Genomic DNA, 25707 nt, shown 5'->3' with positions numbered 1-25707 from the left:
ACTCTGCTCCCAACTTGACCACCTCACTTAGGCTCCAGTCATCTTGGACGCCCCTGCACCTAGCCATCATCACCCGTGCTCTTGCCTCTTCCTTTCTTTGCCCAGCACTGTCCTACTCATATGACAAGGCCCTGTTCAGTGGCACTTCCTCTCTGAAGTCTTCTTGACACGCAGGCAGAATGAGTCACTTCCCCCTTGGTGCTTCCACAGCCCTTCAGGTTTCTCTGTCATGATACCCACACTGTCCCACTGGATGCAAGGAGTCATCTGTCTCCTCTGCTCACGTAGGAGCTCTGTGACCTCTGGACTCATGTCTTGATCCACTTGGAGTAGGGCCTGAAACCTAGCCATTTAGGAAATGCTTGCTGAATAGATGAATCACTGTCATTATCTTCCATTTATTAGATGTCTGCTATTTACCACCCACTCTGCCAAGTTTTGAAGATACAAAGAGATCCAGACCATCTCTGTTGTCAAAGAGTGGGGGAGATGGGACAATGATACGATATGACAATCAAAAGCCTTTCTATTAAAGATTACTTTTTTAAATTAAATTAGACCTTTAATATTAAAGTGGGTCAGATTAAAGGAGACAGAAATTTTACATATTTATACAAATTAACACTAAAGGGAATTATACTAGCTTTTAAAAATGAGGCCAGCATAAAAAGTAAAGTAAAAAAATCAATACAAAACATTTTTAAATTTTTTTTGTAAGATAAAAAATACCAACATTAATAACAGCAATAGCATTCAAAGTGATGGGACTGTTACTTAGGCCAGTTCCCTTCCAGCTTTAATTTTTTTTTACTGTATTTAGAGTATAAATTGCAAATATAATACGAAAAACTTTTTGTCAGAAAATGAATGAGAGGGACACCTAGGTGGCTCAGTGGTTGAGCATCTGCCTTTGGCTCAGGGCATGATCCTGGGGGCCGTGATCAAGTCCCACATCAGGCTCCTCGCAGGGAGCTTGCTTGTACTTCTGTGTCTCTGCCTCTTTCTCTATGTGTCTCTCATGGATAAATAAATAAAATCTTTAAAAAAGAAAGAAAGAAAAGAAAAGAAAAGAGAAAGAAAGAAAGAGAGAAAGAGAGAAACAGAAAGAAAGAAAGAAAGAAAGAAAGAAAGAAAGAAAGAAAGAAAGAAAGAAAAAGAAAGAAAGAAAGAAAGAAAGAAAGAAAGAAAGAAAGAAAGAAAGAAAGAAAAAAAGAAAGTAAATGAGAAAACTAAATCCATAGCAAGTTAGCCACACTAAGAAACTATGAATATATTCTTTGAAGTTAAATTTCTGTATGATAATTATGCCATCTAGTGGTTCATTTTTTACTGATTTTTTTTTTGCATTTAAAAATTTTTTCAATTTTAATTTTGGTAAAAAAACAAACCATAAAATCTATCATCTTTACCATTTTTAAGGGTACAGTTCATTAGTTACATATGTTCACGTTGTCATGCAGCAGATTTTCAGAACTTTCATCTTGCAACAATAAAACTCCATATCTATTAACAACCCTCTTCTTCCTCCTGTAGCCCTTGGTGACCACCATTCTACTTTCTGTTTCTGTGATTGAGACTCCAGAGACCTCATATAAGTGGTAGAGAACTGCCACGCTGAGAATGCCAGCCAGCTGCTTTCTCTGTGAACCATTAAGCTCAGGTGGAGTTTTGCATCTTTTCCCTGTGAAAATTTCCAGCAGAAATAACCGTGGTCAGAAATGTGGAACTCTTTCTTTAGCCTCGTTTTAGGGAAAAAAGAAGTTGCCTTCCTCTTGCCCTTCTAAGAAAATGAAAGAAGAGGTCACATAATCTTCTTCTCCCCTGATGTGTTGGTAAGGGCAGCTGCAGCTGGCCTTAATCTCTCTATGATGAGAAAGGGAGCAGAAGCTTTCAGCTCTTTGGAGGAGATGGTAGGAGTGGGATGAGGTCATTCTCACCAAAGCTGGATGCATCCTTCTTGTGCACGAGATTTCTCTTAGTGTCACTTGGACAAAACAATTTTTTTCCTTTGGATATCACAGCATAGGATCCTGGCTTGTTATTTGAGTAGTAGACTATCTGGAGATCCCATTTGAATGCAGCTTAGAAATGGGAAGCTGAAGCAGTCCATAAACCTTAGACCAGATCTACAACTCAAAGTTCTCTTTCTTGTGCAGAGCACCAGCCTCCCTACATCATTGCAGTTTTGCCTCGATATGTGGAGATCCGAACATTTGAGCCAAGGCTTCTGGTCCAGAGCATTGAATTGCAAAGGCCCCGCTTCATTACCTCTGGAGGGTAAGGAATTTGTTTACTGTAGCTGCCATATTATTGCAAAGCTTTAAAATCACCTAAGTCATCATAAAGCCTGTGCTCTTTTGCTAATATTCTTATTCCTGCCTCCAGATCAAACATAATCTATGTGGCTAGCAATCATTTTGTTTGGAGACTCATTCCTGTCCCCATGGCAACCCAAATCCAACAGCTTCTCCAGGACAAGCAGTTTGAATTGGCTCTACAGCTCGCAGTAAGTGTTATTTCTGAGATTTGGCTGTGAGTCTACCTCTTCATTGTTCCCCATAGTAGGTGATTTTGATTTAGTTGTTTATATTTAGTTTGGACTGGTAGAATAAGCACAGAGCTGAAAATTAGAGGACCTGGATTCAGGATTTGACTCTGCCATTAAATATCCATTTAACTCTAAGTAATTTCGCTTTTTCAGATTGCTTATCTGTCAAATGTAGAATGAATGCCAATTATAAAATAGGACCTGTTAGAATTTATAAAACAATAAAATAATTTAATAAATATGTTACAGCCTTGAAAAATTAAAGAAGGTGCAAGCATTAAAATAACAATCAGAAAGTAAAACTATGGTCTGATTGAATGTAACAACTAGAGGGCTTTTTAAAATCTCTTTCAACAGTAGATCCCTGTCTTTGGATAAGCAGGCCTTCTTCAGGTATTCTGTAATCACCTCAAGTTGCTGCATTCAGTAGGGCTGCTCTCTTACATTTATGGCTGTCACTGTCCTTGAATGTTTGCAAGGATATGCACAGCCTCGTAGCGCCCATGCTTTTGTGTTGGTGATTCTCTCATTGCCAGCACACTTCTTGGAGACTGACTTCTGATACTTGTCTTACTCTTTTAAATATCCTCAGTGGTGATTATTGTCTGTAGAGAGTGGATTTGTTTTGAGGAAACAACCGAAGGTCATTCTGATCCTAGACATTAAACTGGGCAGTCCTAATTTAGTAAAAGAGAAGATTTTTTTTGAAGATAATATTAAAAAGCATTGTTTTTAGAGTATATTGTAAATTATTTCTGAAAGGAAAACAGTGGTCACAAATTTTGGAATTTGTGTTTATAGTCACATGTGGTAGATACTTTTGAAGGGCAACATTTATCTTGGATGTATACATTTTCTTTTTTTTTTTTTTTTTTTAAGATTTTTTTATTAATTTATTCATGAGAGACCAGAGAGGGAGAGAGAGAGAGGGAGGGATGGAGACAGAGACACAGGCAGAGGGAGAAGCAGGCTCCATGCAGGGAGCCCAACGTGGGACCTGATCCTGGGTCTCCAGGATCACAACCTGGGCCGAAGGCGGTGCTAAACCACTGAGCCACCCAGGCTGCCTGGATGTATACATTTTGTTTTTGTTGTTGTTGTTGTTTGTTTCTTTTTTGTTTTTTTGGTTTTTTTAAATAATAAATTTATTTTTTATTGGTGTTCAATTTGCCAACATACAGAATAACACCCAGTGCTCATCCCGTCGAGTGCCCCCCTCAGTGCCTGTCACCCATTCACCCCCACCGCCCTCCCCTTCCACCACCCCCAGTTCGTTTCCCAGAGTTAGGAGTCTTCATGTTCTGTCTCCTTTCTGATATTTCCTACCCATTTCTTTTCCCTTCCCTTCTATTCCCTTTCACTATTATTTATATTCCCCAAATGAATGGGACCATATAATGTTTGTCCTTCTCTGATTGACTTATTTCACTCAGCATAATACCCTCCAGTTCCATCCACGTTGAAGCAAATGGTGGGTATTTGTCATTTCTAATGGCTGAGTGATATTCCATTGTAGGATGTATACATTTTGGATCCAATCTTAACAGTTAGACATATTTAATATGCCATAAAGATAGTTTCTGTCTTGAGGCATTTCATTTCAGTATCTTACTAATTTATTTTATTTTTGCCACTCATTCATTGCCCTAAATTACTTTATTTTCATTTTTAAAATAATAAATATCAGGGTGCTTGGGTGGCTCAGTTGGTTAAGCATCTGCCTTCAGCTCAGGTCATGACCCCAGGGTCCAGGGATCACCCCACGTTGGGCTCTCTGCTCAACAGGGCATCTGGTTCTGTGTCTTCCTCTGCTCCTCCCCCTCAGCTCATGCTATCTCTCACTTTCTCTCTCAAATAAACAAAATCTTTAAAAAGATAATAATAAATACCCAGTAACCCACCATCCTACCCAAGAAAAACAGTTTATATAATCTATATGTTCCTCCCCATCTCATCCTTCTGCTTCCCCTCCAGACACAGCCATTTTCCTAAATTTGTGTTTATCATGCTCTTTAAGAGTGTGTTTCTTGCTGAAAAATCTCAAAATAACAACCTAACTGTACACCTAAAGGAGCTAGAAAAAGAAGAACAAACAAAACTCCACACTAGCAGAAGGAATGAAATAATAAAGATTAGAGCAGAATTAAATGGAATAGAACCAAGAAAAAAAAAAAGTAGAACAAATCAATGAAACCAGGAGCTGATTTTTTGAAAAGATCAACAAAATTGATAAACTGCCAGACTCATCAAAAAAGAGAAGACTCAAACAAAATTAGAAATGAAAGAGGAGAAATAACAATTGACACAACTGAAATATGAAGAGGATTATAAGAGAATATTATGAAAAATTATATACTAACAAATTGGACAACCTAGAAGATGTAAATAAATTCCTAGGAACTATAGCCTCCCAAAAGTGAATCAAGAAGAAATAGAAAATTCTAACAGACTGATTACCACCAATGAAATTGAATCAGTAATCAAAAAACTTCCAGAAAACAAAAGTCCAGGACCAGATGGCTTCACAGATGTATTCTACCAAACATTTCAAGAAGTTAATATTATTCTCCTCAAACTATTCCAAAAAATAGAAGAGGAAGGAAAGCTTCTCAATTCCTTCTATGAGGCCAGCATTACTCTGATATTAAAAACCAGATAATGATGTTACAAAAAAAAAAAAAAGAGAACTACAATATCCCTGGGTCAATACCCCTGACGAACATAGATGCAAAAATCCTCAGTGAAATACTACCTCACTGAATCCAACAGTACATTTAAAAAAAAAAAAAAATCATTCACCACAGTCAGGTGGAATTTCTTCCTGGGTTGTGAGGGTGGGATTTCTCCCTGAGTTGCAAATCTTCCTGATTTGCAAATAAGTCAGTGTGATACATCAATATGAGATAGGATAAGAACCATAATGATCAGTTCAATAGACAGAAAAAACGTTTGACAAAGTACAGTATCCAATCATGATTAAAAAAAAAAAAAAAGGTTTAGAGGGAATATACGTCAACATAATAAAGGCCATGTATGAAAAACCCATAGCTAATATCATCCTAAGTGGGGAAAGCTGAGAACCTTTCCCCAAAGGTCAGGAATAAGAAAAGGTTGTCCACTCTTATTCAATGTAGTACTGGACGTCCTAGCCAAAGCAGTCAGACACAAAAAGAAATAAAAGGCATCCAAATCAGTAAGGAAGAAGTAAAACTATCACTATTTGCGGATGACATGATACTGTATATAGAGAACCCAAAAGACTCCACCAAAAAACTACAAGTAATAAATGAATTCAGTAAAGTTGCAGGATACAAAATCAATCTACAGAAATCTGTTGCATTACTATACACTAGCAATGAAATAGCAGAAAGAGAAATTAAGAAAACAATCCCATTTACAATTGCACCAAAAAGGATAAAATACCCAGGAATAAACTTACCCAGGAGGTGAAAGACCCGTACTCTGAAAACATTGATGAAAAACTTTAATGACACAAATGGAAAAATATTCCATGCTCATGAATGGAAGAATTAATATTGTTAAAATGTCCATACTACCAGAAGTAATCTGTAGATTCAATGCAATCCTTATCAAAACCCAACAGTACTAAAATTTGTATGTAACCCACAAAAGACCCAAATAGTGAAAACACTCTTGAGTAAACAAAAAAACAAAGCTGGAGGAGAGGTATCACAATGCCAGATTTCAAAATACACTGCAAAGCTGTAGTAATCAAAACAATATGATACACAAAAATGGACACATAGATCAATGAAACTGAATAGAGAGCCTAGAAATAAACCATGATCATATGACCAATTACTTTGCGACAAAGTAGGCAAAAATATACAATGGGTAAAAAACAGTCTCTTCAACAAAAGGTGTTGGGAAAACAGGACAGTAACATGCTGAATGAAACTGGATCGCTTTCTTACACCATACACAAAAATAAAGTAGACTGAAGACCTAAATGTGAAAAATTTTTTTTTAAGATTTTATTTATTTATTCATGAGAGACACACACAGAGAGGCAGAGAGGCAGAGACACAGGCAGAGGGAGAAGCAGGCTCCATGCAGGGAGCCTGATGTAGGACTCAGTCCCTGACCCTTGGATCATAACCTGAGTCAAAGGCAGAGGCTCAACCACTGAGCCACCTAGGCGTCCCCTAAATGTGAAATCTAAAACCATAAAAATCATAGAAGGGAACAAAGGCATTAAATTCTCCGATATGGGCCACGGCAATATTTTTCTAGATGTGTACCTTCAGACAAGGGAAACAAAAGGAAAAATAAATTATTGGGACTACATCCAAATAAAAACCTGTGCAGCAAAGGAAACCATCAACAAAACTAACAGACAACCTACAGAATGGGAGAATTAATTTATTGAATATGAATGACATTCAGTAAAGGATTAGTATCCAAAACAAAGAATTTCTACAACACAGCACCCAAAAAACAAATCACCCAACTATAAAATGGGCAGAAAACATGAACAGAGATTTCTTCAAAGAGGACGTACAGATTGCCAAGAGACACATAAAAAATGCTCAATATCACTCATCATCAGGGAAATGCAAATCAAAACCACAATGAAATATTACCTCACACCTGTCAGAATCACTAAAATAAAAAACATAAGGAACAACAAGTGTTGGTGAGGATGTGGAGAAAAAGGAACCATCGTGAACTGTTGGTCGGAATGCAAATTGGTGCAGTTACTGTGGAAAACTCTGGAGGTTCTTTAAAAAATTAAAAACAGGGCAGCCCGGGTTGCTCAGCGGTTTAGCACTGCCTTCAGCCCAGGGCCTGATCCTGGAGACCCAGGATCGAGTCCCACATTGGGCTCCCTGCATGGAGCCTGCTTCTTCCTCTGCCTGTGTCTCTGCTTCTCTTTCTCTCTGTGCCTCTCATGAATAAATAAATAAAATATTAAAAAAATTAAAAACAGAACTACCATATGATCCAGTAATTCTACTACTAGGCATGTTTACCCAGAGAATACAAAAACACTAATTCAAAAAGATATATGCGCCCCTATGGTTATTGCAGCATTATTTATAATAGCCAAGATAGGGAAGGAATGTAAGTGTCTACTGATAGATGAATGGATAAAGAAGGAGTGGTGTATATATACAGTGGAATATATATTCAGCCAAAAAAGAATGAAATCCTGCCATTTACAATGACATGAATGGAACTAGAAGATATAAAGCTCAGTGAAATCAGTCAGAGAAAGACAAATACATATGATTTCACTCGTGGAACTGAAACAAAAGGACAAAAGAGGCAAACCAAAAAAACAGACCTCTTAACTGTAGAGAACAAACTGATGGTTACCAGAGGGGAGGTGAGTGGGGGGGGGGGCATGCGGGGAAGAGGTGATAAGGACTAAGGAGTGCACATGTTGTGATGAGCATAGAGTGTTGTATGGAAGAATTAAATTGCTACATTGTACACCTGAAACTAATATCACACTATGTTAATTATACTGGAGTTAATAAATTTTAAAAGTTGATTTCTTGCTAGTCATTACATATATATGTGTGTTTGAATATGTTACTTAGTTTTTGAAGTTTAAAGGGTATCATGCAGCACATAGCTTTTTTAATATCTATTTTCTTCACAGGAAGGCCTTGGATCTTTACAGGGATCTTCCTGCTGCAGGTTGTGTGTTTAATCTTCGGTAGAATAGGTGCAAGTGGGTTTCCATTTTTCCTTCTCTTTTCTAGACTTGTACTTACTAGATGTTCCACGCTATGATGAAAGAAGGTTGGTTGATAACATCTCAGCTGTTGAGGAACCTATCTGGGATAAATAAACCAAAAAACATACATGAAACTTTGAGAGGGTGAATACATATTAAACTCCGCCATTGACCAAATGTGGAGCAAAATTTTAGCCAGAGTATAGTTCCCTGTGGTCTGGACAAGGCATCCCACAGGTGGACCGCTGAATAAGTGGTATCAGGATCAGGTGGGAAAACAGGGAAAATTAAGAGCCTGAGGAAGTTGAAGAAGTGAAAATGTGTGGAAATGATTTGGAACCATCCTGACTGGAGCGGAGAGTGATGCTTGAGTGTCTGGGAATAAGCTAGAGAAGGAGGCTGTGCCAGGTTCTGAAAGCCTGTAATGCACCAAGAGGGCTTTAGACTGGGTGTGGCCATGTGGTGATGGTGGTCTGGACTAGAGTGACAGCTACAGAACAGGAGAAGAAAAGAAGGGAAAAAATGCAAAGACATTTTGAAGGAAGAAATTAAATGTAGTAAAGATTGGTTAAAAAGAATGTAAGAGGACCAAAAGGTTATAAGGAAGAAAGAAAGATAATAAATAGCCATGTTAAGTTAGCTCTTACTGCAAACAGGACTGTTCACAGCTGTGTCAGCTACATTAAATGCCCTTCATTCCTTGAATATGCCATGTTCCTTTTGTCACATTAGGGCATCACACATGTGCTGCCCTCTTCCCTTCTATCAGCTGACTGGCCTCCTCTGGCCAACTCCAGCTTGGCTCTGTGTCTCACGTCACATTCCTCCTGGCTTCCTTCTCAGGCCCACCACTCAGACTAGATTGGGTACCCCTCCCATGTGCTTCTGACCTCACGCTGGTTTTGTTTTAGTTTTGATTTTTTTGTGTTTTAAACTAAACTCTAGACTTTATTCAGTTTTCACCAGTTTTCCCGTTAATGCCCTTTCTCTGTTACGGTTTCAGATCCAGAAATTACGTTGTATTTAGTTGTTGTGTTTCCTTAGTGTCCTTTAATCTGTAACAGTTTCTTAACTTTCCTTGTATTTTCAAGACCTTGACAGTTTTCAGGAGTACTGCTCAGGTATTTTGTAGAAACTCTGTTGCCTTGTAATTGCATAGTTTCTTCTCAGTCTTGTGGTTAGAATGTTAGGACAGTCCATGAGGGCACATGCCATGTGGCTTGTCTTGTACACTTTGGCATGTGGACCTCCCAGGATGTTGTCTGATACATAGTATATACTGAATAAATATTTGTTGAATGAGTGAGCTCTTACCTATCCTACTCTCTTACTAGGAAATGAAAGAAGATTCGGACAGCGAAAAGCAGCAACAGATCCATCACATCAAGAACTTGTATGCCTTCAACCTCTTCTGCCAGAAGCGTTTTGATGAGTCCATGCAGGTCTTTGCTAAGCTTGGCACAGGTAACACATGGGTTTGGCCTTGGTTGGACCTAATGGAGTGAGGTGAAACTGGAAAGCATGGGAGAAATGGTGCTGGATGTCTGAGACCAGGGAAAGTTTCTGCTCATCTCAGTTGATCCTTGTGCCTCACAGGATCCTGTGGATGGCCACAGTGGTTATATATTTATAGTCCTCATCTTGTATCTCTGGTCTCACCCATTAAACACAGACTTCCACTATCCCTTTATTTACAGTAGAGAGGCTAGGTCTCTTTCCAGTGGCTGGAATGTTCATACATGGCACCCCAGGCACTCCTTTTTATGTATATCGAGGTACAGGCATTTTTGCTATGATGCCTTGAATGTGGTCCAGCAAAACCTGATATTCTATAATAAATACTCATGGGAAATAACAGGGCTTATGGGAAAAATGAGGTTGAGACAGACCACTCAAGACATAGGCAGCCTTTTATGTGGAATACTAATGAAAACAATAACAATCCTACTAAAATTAAATTCCCATTGATTTTGGTACTCAGCATGTCAGTGCTTTGCAGCCTTAAATCCTGAGGCTATGCTTTTTTATGTGGAATACTAATGAAAACAATAACAATCCTACTAAAATTAAATTCCCATTGATTTTGGTACTCAGCATGTCAGTGCTTTGCAGCCTTAAATCCTGAGGCTATGCTTTTTCTTTTAAGATACACATCTTTGAGAATATTTGCTTCTAATAAAAACTAGTTTCATCAAAATAAAAAGTCTGATCTTGGATATAGACTTCTTTGTGAGACCCCCCAGAAAATGAATATGTGGGGAACATCCTTGCTTTATTTTTACTCTCAGCTTTTCCAGGTGGTTTAACTTAATAGAAAGTATAGTGGTTTTTGAAGCTTCTCATCAGCTCAAAAGAGGTCATTTCTATAGGACTTTCAGTTCTTTTCTTTAAGGTCTCCCTGTGTAGTTAAGGCTTTCTCTTTAATTGTGAAGAAGCTTGCCTGGTCACTTCAAAACATTAACAAGCTGGAGAAATTTGCATACAAACCAACACAACTTTTTAAGATTTTATTTATTTACTAGAGAGGAAGAGAGAGAGCACAGAGGGAGAGGGAGAAGCAGACGCCCCATTGAGCAGGAAGTCCAATGTGGGGCTTGATCCCAAGACTCCAGGATCATGACCTGAGCCAAAGGCAGATGCTTACCCGACTGAGCCACCTAGGTGCCCCCCTCAACACAACTTATGCCTCATATCATTCCTATTTACCAGCTGTGCATGAACTCATTCACATGAAAGAAACTCAAGTTGTAGCAGAACAGAGTGTACCTGGGATGCCAAGTCAGAAAACTGTTTTGAAGGCATGGAATAGGAGCAGAAAAGTTTTGTGGAAGGATGTTTCTTCTGAGCAGAGGGAGGCTAGCCAGATGGCTGGAATATACTACCAGGCCCAGTGTCCTTTGGTCCCCATAGTGTAGGGTGGACTGGGCCCAGGTTTGCTTTCCTGCCCCTCCCTTTACTTGTTCCACAGATAGGCTTCTTATAAGGGGGGCCTATTTCTACCCCTTGTGAATGAGGAAGAAGCTCTGTCTGTTCCCACTGGGGACATACGGCCTTTAAGTGGGCTTTATCAAGTTTGTGAACCACCCTAGACTTAATGTAAAATATTTTTCATATGTGAGTTTTTCTGAAGAGAGGATCGGTACTTTTTATCAAATCCCCCAATGTTTTAGATCCTTAAAATGTTTAAGAACCAATATTTTAGAGTTATTTCCTTGCGGCAGCCCACAGCTTATGCATAAAAAGCTCTAATGCAAGATAGCAAGGTAAGTACTATAGGTATTTGTACTAGGGTTTGATAAGACACTGCATTGAGGCCATGGGGCTTTGGACTCTTGGTGGTCAAGCATAATGCATGGAATGGCAAGAATGTGAATAAGATAGTTTTTATATATTTTTTAATATTTTATTTATTTGAGAGAGAAAGAGCATGAGAAGGGATAGGGGCGAGAGAGGCAGAGGAAGAAGCAGACTCCTCACTGAGCAGGGAGCCCCACATGGGACTAGATTCCAGAATCCCAGGATCATGACCTGAGCCAAAGGCAGACGCTTAACCGACTGAGCTACCCAGGCACCCAGTTTTTAAATTTCTTGAAATCCATATTTAGATCTTGAAATTGAGCCTTAGATTCTTGAATTGGTTCACATACTATATATATTCATTACTTAGTAAAAATTTTTATCAAGCTTCTATCATGCCTTGAAGACTATTCTGGGTACCAAGTAATGGGGCTTATATTCTGATAGAGTGCAGACAACAAAATAAATTAGCAAATTTATAATATATTGGGAAGTCAAATTAAAAAAGGGATCCCTGGGTGGCACAGCGGTTTGGCGCCTGCCTTTGGCCCAGGGCGTGATCCTGGAGACCCGGGATTGAATCCCACGTCGGGCTCCCAGTGCATGGAGCCTGCTTCTCCCTCTGTCTATGTCTCTGCCTCTCTCTCTCTCTCTCTCTCTCTCTCTCTGTGACTATCATAAAAAAAAATATATATATATATAGGGAAGTGGTAAGTCCTAAGAAAAACAAAGGGGAATAGGGATAAGGAGTACTGAAGATAGGAATTAGGATTGCAATTTAAGATAAGATGATCAGGATTGCAATTTAAGATAAGATGATCAGGAAAGGAGTACTAAAAATAGGAATTAGGATTGCAATTTAAGATAAGATCAGGAAAGATAAGATCTGAAAAATTAGGGTCTCAAGGAAGCTATTTAATGAAGTGGCAGAGTCTGGGGAAGTGCCCTACAGGCAAAGGGAATGGCTAGTGCCACGGTGGTGAGGTTGGAATGCTGCCTTGTGTGGTCCAGGAGCAGCCGGATCCATGTGGCTAGAGCAGAGTTGATCTGTTGATCAGCATAAGGAATATGCAGTTGATCTGCATAAGGAATATAATCCCATTGTCAATTACTAGTCTATATTACTAGGATTCAGTGTATGATATAATCCTCCACTCAGTGAACATGTGGCCCAAAGGCAAATCAGGTAAGCATTGTCAGTGCCAGCTCTACCTTCAATTTTGGGCTTCACAGATAAATAAGACCCGTTATATGTCCACAGAGAGTTTGCATGTAAAACCATTCAGTAAAACATTGTGAAACAAGTGTAAAAGAGTTCTTCAGGATTGTGGAAAAGTAAGTTAGGAGGTCTTAAGAGGAAGAGAGAGAGGAGGTGACTGGGCTCTGGAAGGTAGAAGGAAAAGCAGAGCGTAAAGGAAGGAGGGTGACAGGAAGACCCAGTGATGGCTGAGGGTCTGTGAGCCACAGTCCAGTGTGAGGTTTGTGGTACTTAATAGGTCATATGAGAAAGAGATGTTGGGTCCAAATTTTAGAGGACCTTGAATACTGTGAGGGAATTTGGACATTGTATTGTAGGCTTCAGGAGACATCACAAGTTTTTAATTAGAGCGATATGGTTAGAGCCATATCTGTAGACTCTGTGATGAGGGGGGCTGACGAAGCCTAGGCAAGGGCCATATATTCACTCCAGGTCCCCAGCAGTTATCTTCGTTTCTTAGACTGTGTTTCTGTGTGGCCATCACATAGATCTGTCAACTGCCCCATTCAGTTGGCACTTGTCATGAGTGTCTTTTTCACATCATCATAATTCTCAGATTTTGAGGAACACAGTCTTCCTGGCTTGGCAGAAATATGGTGACCCAGGTTCCTTGGGAACACTATGGGTTCTGGAGGGTTCAAGGCAAGATTGTGAATTTTTCTTCTGGTCTGCTGGCCTGGAGCTCAGCTCCTTGTAGAAGGAACATGGCCTTCTCTTGTTCCTCCAACTTTTTTTTTTTTTTTTAATGAAAATCAAGTAATGCTAGGACAAAACATTTGTTAAAGTATTAAAGGAAGAAAAATTTACTCTAGATCTTGATTCTCGTTTTGTCTTTTTCATCCAAGCTTTTTCCACATATATACATCTCAATATAATTATAATCAAGACTGTATATGCTGTTACAGCTTTTGTTACTTAATATTGTTAGTGTTTTTCCATTTTGCTGTGTGTACTTTATAATTTATAATGATTGCATTATAGTCTTTTAGTTAAATAGACTATAGTCTGCTGCTGAAGGAATTCCACATTGTTTCCAGAATTGCACTGTTACAAATAATGCTCCCTACGTGACCTGTTCATTCGGATGTCTTCTCCCTTCCATCTTATAGATTGTTTTCTAGGGCAAACTCTTAGAAGTGGGATTAGTGGGTCCAAGTGCTTTTTTCCTTATTGAGGTAGCAATATTTTTTTGCCTTGGCAGTGTAAGAGTGATTCAGTTTCATAATATTGCAAGCACCGGGTACTATATAAAAATTTTTTTACTAATTTTACTAATGTACTACTTTGATTCTTAATGTGACAGAATGTTTTCCCACTTATTTATATTTTCTTGTCATTTGTTCATGTCTTTTGCGTATTATCTGATGAAATCTCTTTATCAATTTATGTTTTAAATAATTAATTATAAGCCTCTTGTCATATATGCTGCAAATATATGCCCTAGCCTATTGTCTGGCTTTGTTTTAATAATAATAATTTGTTTTAGTCATATTCCTTTTTTGACATAGTTATTTTATTTTTTAAGGCTATTGATCTTTTCAGCTTTAATGTCTTAGCAGAAAATTTTTTCTCCTCCACTTTCAGACAGTTTGTAAATTTTCAGTTCTAATTCTGCATATGTGTATGTGTGTATACCTTGGAATATGGAGTCAAGCCATTTTTGTACTGGTTTAGTGAAATGTATATATAAATAGTGCTCAAATTATATAAGTATAGAGCTCATTGAGTCTTTATGAACTTAGAGGCATTCTTTAAAAAAAAAAAAAAATTAGTCTGAGGGTGCCTGGCTAGCTCAGTCGGTAGAGCATGCGACTCTTGACCTTGGAGTTGTGAATTTGAGGCCTGTGTTGGGTATAGAGATAACTTAAAAAAAAAAAATCCTTAAAATCAATCTGGAACTTATTTTGCTATAGTAATAGTCTTGTTTTATTTGATCCTCAAATTGCTGTGCTTCTTTCTGGGAAATCATGTTTACCTCTATGTAGATCCTACCCATGTGATGGGCCTATACCCAGACCTGCTGCCCACAGACTACAGAAAGCAACTGCAGTATCCTAACCCACTGCCAGTGCTGTCGGGGGCTGAATTGGAGAAGGCACATTTAGCTCTGATTGACTACCTGACACAGGTAGGTATGATACAGAGGAGTATGGAAGAGTTTACCTGGGAGTTCCAGCACCTGCTTTTCTATTGCAGAGAAGTGAGGGCCTTCTCTCTACAGGCATTCCATAAATGAATGACGTAAAAGTGATGGTGCGCTGAGCATATTTCTTTCTCCTTCATCTCCCTGCTCATACCAGTGAGCTGCTTGTTGCCAAATCTTTATACCAGGAAATGTACGTGATTTCTGGTAAATTTACACTAAGCTGTTATGGGAACTAAAAAGGATAGATTTTAGTTGATAAGAAATACTAAGTTTTTTGAAACACTTTTTTGGAACATACATACTTGTGGAAAAATACTTGCTCAATGCAGGAGACTGGGCAAACACAGAAAAGTATAAAGCAAAAGTACAAGTCACCAATATCTCTACCACCCAGAGAAAAATCACCAACATTATAGTGTTGTCCTTTAGACCTCTAGAGGCATACCTCCTTTATTGTGTTTCACAGATGCTGCTTTTTTTTTTTTTTTTTTTACAAATTGAAGATTTGTGCCAACCCACATTGAACAAGTCAGCACTATTTTTCCAATAGCATTTATTCACTTCGTGTCTCTGTGTCACATTTTGATAACTCTCACATTTCAAACTTTTTCATTATTGTATTTGTTATTGTGATCTGTGATCACTGATCTTTTATGTTACCATTATAATTGTTTTGGGATGCCACCACCTGTGCCCATATAAGATAGGAAACTTAATAAATGTTGTGTGCATTCTGACTACTCTACCAACTGGCTATTCCCTGCCTCACCTATCCTTTGGGTCTCCCAACTCCCTGAGACATAATAATATTGAAATTAAGTCAATAACAATGGGGGCAGCCTGGGTGGCTCAGCGATTTAGTGCTGCCTTCAGCCCAGGGCGTGATCCTGAAGACTCAGGATCAGGTCCCACGTCAGGCTCCTTGCATGGAGCCTGCTTCTCCCTCTGCCTGTGTCTCTGCCTCTCATTCTCTCTGTCTCTCATGAATAAATGAATAAATAAATAAAATCTTTAGGGGAAAAAAAATGGCCTCTAAGTATTCAAGTAAAAGGAAGAATTGCTATTTCTCACTTTAAATCAAAAACTAAAAGTAATTAAACTTAGAGGAAAGCATGTCAAAAGCCAAGATAGGCCAAGATTTAGGCCTCTTGTGCCAGTGAGCCAAATTGTGAATGCAAAGGAAAAGCTCTTGAAGGAAATTAAAACTGCTGCATCAGTGAACATGAATAAGAAAGTGAAAGCAGCTTTATTGCTGATGTGTAGAAAGTTTTAGTGGTCTGGATAGAAATCAAACCATCCACAGCATTCCCTTTTACCAAAGCCTTATCCAGAGCAAGGCCCTAAAACTCTCTTCAACTCTATGCAGGCTGAGAAGGATGAGGAAGCTGCAAAAGAAAAGTTGTGAAGCTAGCAGAGTTTGGTTCATGAGGGTTAAGAAGGAAGGCATCTCCATAACATGAAGTTAAAGGTGAGGCAGTAAGTGCTGATGTAGGTGTTTGCAGCAAGTTATCCAGATCTGGCTAAGATCATTAATGAAGGTGGCTCCACTAAACAGATTTTTCAGTGTAGACAAAACAGCCTTCTGTTGGAAGGAAATGCTAACTAGGACTTTCATAGCTAGAGAAGAGAAGTTATGCTTGGGTTCAAAGCTTCTAAGGACAAGTTAGGGGCTAATACAGCTGGTGACTTGAAGTTGGAGCAGTCTTTCTTGACCACTGAAAATCCTAGGGTCCTTAAAAATTATGCTACATCTGTTCTGCCTGTGCTTTGTAAGTGGAGCAACAAAGCCAGGGTGACAGCACATCTGTTTACAGTATGGTTCATGGAATATTTTAAGCCCACTGTTGAGACCTGCATCTCAGAAAAAAAGGATTCCTTTCAAAATATGACTGCTCATTGGCAACGCACCTGGTCACCCACTCTGATGGAGATGAGAGTAAGATTAATGTTGTTTTCATACTAACAGCATCAATTCTGCAGCCTGTGGATCAAGAAGTAATTTTAACTTTCAAGTCTTATTTAAGAAATATATTTCACAAGCCTATAGCTTCTGTAGATAATGACTCCTCTGTATCTGGGCAAAGTAAATGGAAAACCTTCTGGAAAGGATTCATTATTCTACATGCCATTAAGAACACTCATGATTCATGGGAAGAGGTCAGAATATCAATATGAACAGGAATTTGGTAGAAGTTGATTCCAGCCCTCATGGATAACTTTGAGGGAGGGGTTCAAGACTTCAGTGGAGGAAGTACCTACAGATGTGGTAGGAATAGCAAGAGACCTAGGATAAGCAGTGGAGCCTGGAGACGTGACTGAACTGCTGTGATCTCATGATCACACTATAATGGATGAGGAGTTGCTTCTTATGGATGAGCAAAGAAAGGAGCTTCTTGAGATGGAATCTACTCCAGGTGGAGATGCTGTGAAGATTGTTAAAAATGACAACAAAAGATTTAGAGTATTCCATAAACATTGTTAATAAAGCAGCAGCAGGGTTTGAAAGGATGGACTCCAAGAAGTTCTATGCCTAAAATGCTACCTGACACCATCACATACTATAGAGAAATAATTCTTGAAGACTCAATTTCTGTGGCAAACTTTGTTGTCATATTTTAAGAAATTGTCACAGCACGCCAACCTTGAGTCATCAACATGGAGGCAGGACCCTCCACTAGCAAAAAGGATCACAATTCACTGAAAGCTCAGATGACAATTAGCATTTTTTAGCAATGAAGTATTTTTAAATTAAAGTATATCCATATTTTGTTAGAGAATACTACCATATCATGTAAGCATAACTTTTGTATATACTGTGAAACCAAAAAGTTAATTTGACTAGCTTTACTGAGATACTCATTTTATCAGAATAGTCTGGACCAAACCCACAATGTCTCTGAGTTCTGCTTGGATATCCATTTGTGAGTTCGGTTTTTTAAAAATTTACTGGGGCCCCTGGGTGGCTCATTTCGTTGAGCGGCCGACTCTTGGTTTTGGCTCAGCTCATGATCTTGGGGTCCTGGGATTGAGCCCTGCATCAGGCTCTGTGCTCATCAGGGAGTCTGAGGATTCTCTCGCCCTCTCCTTTTGCCCCTCGCCTCACTCACATGTACTCCATCTCTCTCTCTCCCTCCCTCTCTCAAATAAATCTTTAAAAATTTAAAAATAAAAATTTATTTATTAGGTCATTATTGCCAATGGATATCAAACTAAAGTTCTCTGGTTTGCTTTTTAAAAATGTAGCTGTATATTGAGAAAGTCCCTCCCTGTCAATAAATATTCTTCTATAACCTGGTTTTTTTTAGAGGGAGTATTTAAATTTAAGTGTTTTTTTCAGTTTACTGTTATGGAAAGATAAGTGAAATTTTCAAGTGAACACTAAAACTAATGTCTCCATTAAAGATTCTTCACCCCATTTGTCACAAGGGCTTTTATTTCCTGAACACTCACTCAGAGTCAGATAACTTAGTAAATCTTTTCCTCATTAGTGTTCTGAAGACCTCTACAAGAGGTCCCCTGGGCAGACACTGAGAAATACTGCTAGGAAATTGTAAGCCAGCTATCTGCCACCTGCTTCTGGGCTAGTGAATGTCCCACAGCTCTGATCTGGCATACATAGCCTTGGCACTTCCTTGACATTGGGACCCAGGAGTACCCAGCCGTGGCTGGCAGCCTGCAAGGAGCACACAGACCTGCCTCTGTCTCCACCTTGCACAGCTCATATGGCCGTACCAAGTGGAAAAGGTTCCTGGGAGTAAAATATCTCCTAAGCCTGTGGCATCAAAGAATGCCCTTTATTGCCAGTGTCTTTGCTTTACAACTCTGACCACACATTTTTTTCCCTGGACTTCTCGCTGACATTTGGAATGTGTGAAGTTAACTGACATTGGCATTGTGTCAGAGAGATGGTTGAGCATATAAGAATAAGGGCATTGCCAGGCACAATATGGTACAAACAGGATTATTCTCTTTATATGAAGTTCTAGAATAGGTAAAAACTAATCTCTAGTGATAGAAACCAGATCTGTGGTGTAGGAGTTGGGTGAAATTGAGAAGAGCACAAGGGAACTTTCTGGGGTGTTAGAAATGTTCTTTTCATTGATTGGGGTTTTGGTTATGTGTATGTGTGTATGTGTCAAAATGGATTTCATACTTTAAAAGGGTACATTTTATTGTATGCTACTTACACCTCAAGAAAGTTGATTTTTTTTTTTTTTTTTAATAAAAGAAAATGGGCTTTGGAATTAGACCCTAGTTTGAAACTTGCCTCAGCTACTTGTGAGAGATCTAATACCTGTGCCTTGGCTTCTTGGCTTGTAAAATAGGGATTATAATACCTGCATTTGTTGTAGGTTTAAAATGGGATGACATAAAATTCTTGATACAGTGCCTGGTATGTAGTAACCCCTGATAAATAATTGTTACTGTATCTGTGGCAATTTGGCATTCATCTATTTTGATCCCTGATAAAGACTATATGCTAATATGAAATCAGGGTGGATAAGTATGAGCCATGTTGGAGATATTTGGAATTACCTGGTAGCTCAGGTGATTAGGATGATTTAGTCCTGGCCTTAATCCCACTTTTTTGGGCCTTTGCAGAAACGAAGCCAATTGGTAAAGAAACTGAATGACTCTGATCACCAGTCTAGCACCTCCCCTCTCATGGAAGGCACTCCGACCATCAAATCAAAGAAGAAGCTATTGCAAATCATTGATACCACCCTGCTCAAGTGCTACCTCCATGTGAGTTCTCTGAGCTCTCAGTACCCACAATTGCCCAGTCCCCTGAAACCGGGAAAGTGCTACTTTGGAGTCCTGCCATTAGAGTGAAATCTTTGATAATGGGAACCACCTAGTCTTTGCTTGACACCTCTGAGCTTCTAGCAGTTAAGAAAATAAGGCAAGATACTGCCCCAGAATGTGTAGTAGGCTGGTCTTCTCTGCTAAGACTGGGAGTTAGTGCTACAGGATAAAGAGACAATGTTTCCTGAATATATCCCCTTCCTCCTCCTACTCCCCTCCAGAACATTAAAACCTGCTGTGTGAAAGAGTATACATAATGCTGTAAAAGCCACACCTGTAGTCCTGAAGAAGGGTGGTTTGCCTATTCTTGCTTGTGTTTCATCCCTGACCTTTCAGCCTGAAGCAAACCTGGGCTAGGTGGGGGACGGGTGGGGGTGCTCCTCCATGATGCAGCGTCCCCTGAAGTCCTGCTTCCTCTGCAGACGAACGTGGCCTTGGTGGCGCCTCTGCTGCGCCTGGAGAACAATCACTGCCACATCGAGGAGAGTGAGCATGTGCTGAAGAAGGCGCACAAGTACAGTGAACTGATAATCCTGTATGAGAAGAAGGGGCTCCATGAGAAAGGTGGCCGGAGGAGGGGCTTCCCTGATCTGGGAGGGTCTCTATGTCATAGGGGAGACCTACTGAAGTATGATAACTCTTCCGTGGGGATGTGCCTTCTGGAAGAGGCTCATGACCTTTTTGGGGTGGGGGGGTGCTTCATGGCCAGCTCTGCAGGTGCTGGTGGACCAGTCCAAGAAAGCAAACTCCCCTCTGAAAGGCCATGAGAGGACAGTGCAGTATCTGCAACATTTGGGTAAGTCCAACTTTTGAAAGGGAAGTAGGAAAGGATTGTATTCACATGGACCAGATCTCCCTCCATTTCTGATTCTAGCTAGTCAGTCCCCTCCCTCCCTTGTTCACTCGGCTTTGTTTCCCCCCTACAGTGGAACTATGACACCCCCTCGGTATGCAGCCAGCCTAGTAGGGCCAAGTGACTGGTGCTTGGGACAGAACTATCTGCCCTGGAAAGCAAATTTGGGGGCAACCTTTGCACCCGCCTCCCCAGTCCTGTGGACGGGGCAGGCTTCACCTGCTGACAAGTCTATTCCCTTCCAGGCACAGAAAACCTGCATTTGATTTTTTCGTACTCGGTATGGGTGCTGCGAGACTTCCCAGAGGATGGCCTGAAGGTAGATCATGGGGGTCTTGGATTTATCTCATACCATGCTTGGTCTTGATTCTACTGAGGACAGTGATGGGTGGAGGGGGAGGAAGGATTCATGCAGTTTCTCTGGTGTTCAGATGAGTAGCCTGGGAAACAGCCGATAGTGTAGTATAGTGGAGAATGCCTTGTGCAGACATCTGGAAGCTGGCATCTGCCACCTAGTCTGGCACAGTTGCTACAGGTGCCATCTGGTATACCCTTCCCCCTTCAGAAGTCCACTTGACCCTCCACCGTGTATGTGTGTGTGTATGTGGTTGGTTGGCCGCATTGCAGTCAGATGGTTCTGCTGTTGGAACTCAGGTTTGTTCCCACAGATATTTACCGAAGACCTCCCGGAGGTGGAATCTCTGCCACGAGACCGAGTGCTCTGCTTCTTAGTGGAGAATTTTAAGGGTCTAGCTATTCCTTATCTGGTAAGATCTTTTTTGGTCTGAACTAAAAACATTTCAATGTGGGAACCAGGACCACATGGGTCAGTTGTCGGGCAATTCAGATTGGGGTTTGTGTCACTTAGGGATTGGTAGAAGAGTAAGGAAGATTATTTCAGCATCTTCTGAGGAAAGAGATCTTGGTAGATCAAGTTGGCAATATTACTTGGGTTGAATGCCTTCTAAATCTGGGTAAAGTACAGAGGGATAAAAGAGAATGATGTTCGAGAAAAACATCTGAAAGCCACATTTGTATGGTCATTCAGATTCAGCTGTGACCACTGGGCAACCAGATTGGTTTTAAGTACCAGGATGCAACTATTATTTAACCTTAACTACATGGGCTGATGTGAGAGTTTGGAGGATTATGGGACAAATTAATAAAGGAACTTAGATTGCAAATCTAAGAAGATAATCCCTAATGTTGCTGGGCTGTATTCCAAAATTTCCTGGTGGTTTTAAAAGAGCTGTCGCTTAATTAGGAGATGGTTTGGATGGGACCTGTCAGGCCTTAAAAATGTGAGGGAGACTGGGTGACGGAGATGGGTCACAGCTTACAGGATACCAGGTAGACCTGTGTCTTGCCTCAGGAGCATGTCATTCACGTTTGGGAGGAGACGGGCTCTCGATTCCACAACTGCCTGATCCAGCTGTACTGTGAGAAGGTGCAAGGTCTGATGAAGGAGTATCTCCTGTCCTTCCCTGCAGGTACCAGTTCTCCTAGAAAGCCAGGTGACCTGGAACCCAAGGGTGTCTTGTGGCATAGGGAAGCAGGCCTTACTGTTCTCTATGGGCCCTGGTGGGTGGGACGTTCCTCTGAGCAGCCAGGGCAACTAAGTGACCCAGCATAGGAGACTCAAGAGCTCTTGTCTGGATCTGGGCATCTCCGTGCATCACCCCTGTGTGAAGGGGAAGGAACAGATTTGTCAGCTGTGCTGAGAATGGGTTTGCATACAAGAGTGTGCAGGTTTTCTTTATGTCTCAAGCTGATGTTTTGGGGTCACGTAGAGACCATAAACTAAGAAAAGCCCAGCTGGAACCCACTCTGGAGGCCCTTTCTGATCATTGTGGTGATGTCATCGAACCCCATCCTCTTCATTTTTCTCAATGAGCCCACATTGCTGCCCAGCAGCATCCTTTCATACCGAGCTTGGTTCCCTTTAAGGCAAAACTCCAGTCCCTGCTGGAGAGGAAGAGGGTGAGCTGGGAGAGTACCGACGGAAGCTCCTTATATTCTTGGAAATTTCTGGCTACTATGATCCAGGCCGGCTCATCTGTGACTTTCCTTTTGATGGTGAGTGTCTGGCTTTTGGCCAGAAGCCACATCAGTGGAAGGTAATGGAAAAAAACACATGTTTGAGGCCAGTTGTTTCTGTCCCATCTGAAGACTCACTTTTTTTTCCATAACTGAGAGGAGTCTCCTTGGGTATGAACCACCTGGCAATCGGTGGCATCAGTACGTGTCTTGGCCACGTCCATTATTTAGCGATATTTGTGATCTGGCATAATTTGTCTGAAAAAGACACACGTTTCTCTGATATATAAGCTCTGGGAGAGCAAAGCCCAGTGTTTACTTTCCTTAGCTGGAGTGCTTGGCACATTGCAGGCGCTTATTATGCATTTGGTTGTTGGATGAGAGTTCTTACCCAAATTAGAAGCAATCACAAACAAAATGGTATAAAGTGCCTCCTAAAAAATAGCTCCCTCTGCCCTCTTTTAAATTTTAGCAATTTTCTCCTTGAAAAAATCCCAAGTAATACAAATAGTTTCACCCACTTACCTAACAGCCTAGCCTCTGGCCTGTGCTTGCACAGTGGTGGTGATGATTACTCACACCCCTTCCTCCTCCCAGGCCTCTTAGAAGAGCGTGCACTGCTGCTGGGGCGCATGGGAAAGCATGAGCAAGCGCTCTTCATCTACGTGCACATCCTGAAGGACACAAAGATGGCTGAGGAGTACGTTGACCCTGCCACCGCACCACCCAAGGACTCCGACAGCAGGCTCCACAGACAGAGGAGAGGCGGGGGAGACAGAGGCAGAAAGCCACCTCCCCTCTGCTCTGCCTCCCATCCTGGCCCCTGATTGTGGTGCCATCATGAGGCTGCTCCCGCGGGGAGAATTGATGACCTCTCTTTAGACATGGCTGCTCTGGCCTAGTCTCACCACTTTCTCCCTTGCAGGTACTGCCACAAGCATTACGACCAAAACAGAGATGGCAACAAAGATGTAAGTAGTGACACTGGCCCCAGGGAGCACATGCGCTCTTCACTGTCCCTCGTAGCACACCTCATGCCCTTGGGTTTGGCCACAGGTGACACTGGTGGGAGTAGCTGAGATCACGGTTTGAATGTGTGTATTGAGGAAGAAGGCAAGGTGACCATACATCTTGGTTTCCTTGGGATAGTTCTGGCTTATTGTCATGCATGTGATTATCAGTAGCATGCCTGCCCTTTTACTTTCAAAAGAGTCCCAGGTTGTATAATAAATTATATGGTCAGCCTATTGAGGGGTATCTGATGGATGCAGTCAGGTGCACTTATATACTCGGTCTAGAATGCATGTGGATTCATCAGTGTCTGGAGACATTTTTGATTGTTATGTCTGGGGATACAGGGACAACTGGAATCTAGGTGGCAGAGGCCAGAGTTGCTGCTAAACAGTGCACAGGACAGCCTCAACAAAGAATTATCCAGCCCAGAATGTTGGGTGCTGAGGTTGAGAAACCCCGTGTTACTGGTACCAGTAGGAAAGATGGCATCTCAGCTTGGGGTTAATCCTCACCTGCCAAAATTGGTAGGGTCACAGCCTCAAGGCCAGATTCCTAGGAGAGATCTTTTTTTTTTTTTTTTTTTTTAAGATTTTATTTATTTATCCATGAGAAACACCGAGAAAGAGAGAGGTAGAGATACAGGCAGAGGGAGAAGCAGGCTCCATGCAGGGAGCCCGATACAAAACTCAATCCTGCGACTCCAGGATCACGCCCCGAGCAGAAGGCAGGCGCCAAACCGCTGAGCCACCCGGGGATCCCCTAGGAAAGATCTTTTTGTGTCATTTTGCAGTGTTGGCATTTTGTCAGCAGCAAAATGTATAATTAACATAAGGCATTTGATTTTTTTTTCCTCAGGAAAAACAGTTCTTAATTCTTACCATCTTCAGTTGACTGGCTTTACCAAAATCTTTTAAAATGTGAAAAACGGAGCAGCCCAGGTTTTATAAACCCTCTTATTTTTAGGTGTGGTCATGCTGGCGGGTCCTGGGAGGCTTACTGCCAGCCTGACCTATGTGACTTGTATGAGACAGGTGTATCTGTCCCTGCTCCGGATGTACCTGTCGCCCCCTAGTGTTCATTGCCTGGGACCCATCAAACTGGAACTGCTGGAGCCACAGGCCAACCTCCAGGCTGCCCTGCAGGTCCTCGAGCTGCACCACAGCAAGCTGGACACCACTAAGGTCAGGAGTTCTGTGCAGATGGGAGGGACCTGGGGGCACGCTGAATGAGAGGAGGGCACTGAGAAAGGCACTGGGGTTTGAGAGCTGTGTGGCTTCAGACTTTTCCTCAGGTTCACTCCTGTTATGGCTCATCCTGTTCCCATCTCTGTTCCTGTCCCTAGGCCATCAACCTTCTACCAGCAAACACTCAGATTAATGACATACGTATCTTTCTGGAAAAGGTCTTGGAAGAAAATGCACAAAAAAAACGGTTCAATCAAGTGCTCAAGAACCTCCTCCATGCAGAATTTCTGAGGGTAAGAACCTTCCAGACTTTAGGGTGAGGTTGTACCTTTTAGCATGAGACACACATTACCTATAGACAAAAGCAGAGCTTTATATTCCTTTAACACTATAGCTCAAACTGACACAGTAACCAACTTGACATTTAGTTGCAGGGGTTTCAGTGAGAGGCATCTGTGGGGGCTGAAGGATGAGACTGTGCCAGCCTCTGCCTTCTGTGTGCTGGACTATGGGGCTTCTGTCCCAGTCACTCTCCTCTTCTAGGTCCAGGAAGAGCGGATTTTACACCAGCAGGTGAAGTGCATCATCACAGAGGAGAAGGTGTGTATGGTGTGTAAGAAGAAGATTGGGAACAGGTGAGCCTTTTCTCCACAACTGTGTAGCCCCAGCTCTGATGTGGTTCCTGCTCAGGATGGATTTCTTCCCCTTAACTAAAGGGAAAGCATGGCTGCTGATTATCTTGGCCATGGTTACTTCCTGAGCTTCCAAAGAGCAATCCATGTTGTCTGTTGTGAGTTAGCTTTGAGGATTTAAAGACTTGAAATGTATGGCATGTACTCTTGACTTCTTGCCTGAAA

At 41.1% G+C, this 25707-nt stretch overlaps 1 protein-coding gene across 3 annotated transcripts in view; it reads left to right on the top strand.

Moving 5' to 3' along the window:
• The window catches only part of VPS39 (VPS39 subunit of HOPS complex), a 47105-nt gene that overhangs the window by 18656 nt on the left and 2742 nt on the right, over positions 1-25707 (top strand). For all 3 annotated transcript variants that reach the window (XM_038580160.1, XM_038580158.1, XM_038580159.1), the window contains 16 exons: positions 2157-2277; positions 2386-2506; positions 9590-9719; positions 14796-14938; positions 19559-19702; positions 20185-20326; positions 20472-20558; positions 20861-20934; positions 21284-21382; positions 21988-22105; positions 22563-22691; positions 23250-23352; positions 23578-23623; positions 24698-24847; positions 25009-25143; positions 25394-25485. In XM_038580160.1, coding sequence (XP_038436088.1) covers positions 2157-2277; positions 2386-2506; positions 9590-9719; positions 14796-14938; positions 19559-19702; positions 20185-20326; positions 20472-20558; positions 20861-20934; positions 21284-21382; positions 21988-22105; positions 22563-22691; positions 23250-23352; positions 23578-23623; positions 24698-24847; positions 25009-25143; positions 25394-25485 — 1834 coding nt within the window. The remainder of the gene's footprint in view (positions 1-2156; positions 2278-2385; positions 2507-9589; positions 9720-14795; positions 14939-19558; positions 19703-20184; positions 20327-20471; positions 20559-20860; positions 20935-21283; positions 21383-21987; positions 22106-22562; positions 22692-23249; positions 23353-23577; positions 23624-24697; positions 24848-25008; positions 25144-25393; positions 25486-25707) is intronic.

Source organism: Canis lupus, chromosome 30, assembly GCF_011100685.1.
Source record: "Canis lupus familiaris isolate Mischka breed German Shepherd chromosome 30, alternate assembly UU_Cfam_GSD_1.0, whole genome shotgun sequence".
Lineage (NCBI taxonomy): Eukaryota > Metazoa > Chordata > Mammalia > Carnivora > Canidae > Canis > Canis lupus.
The sequence above is the reverse complement of the archived record's forward strand: the minus strand, read 5'-3'. Positions and strand labels throughout refer to the sequence as shown.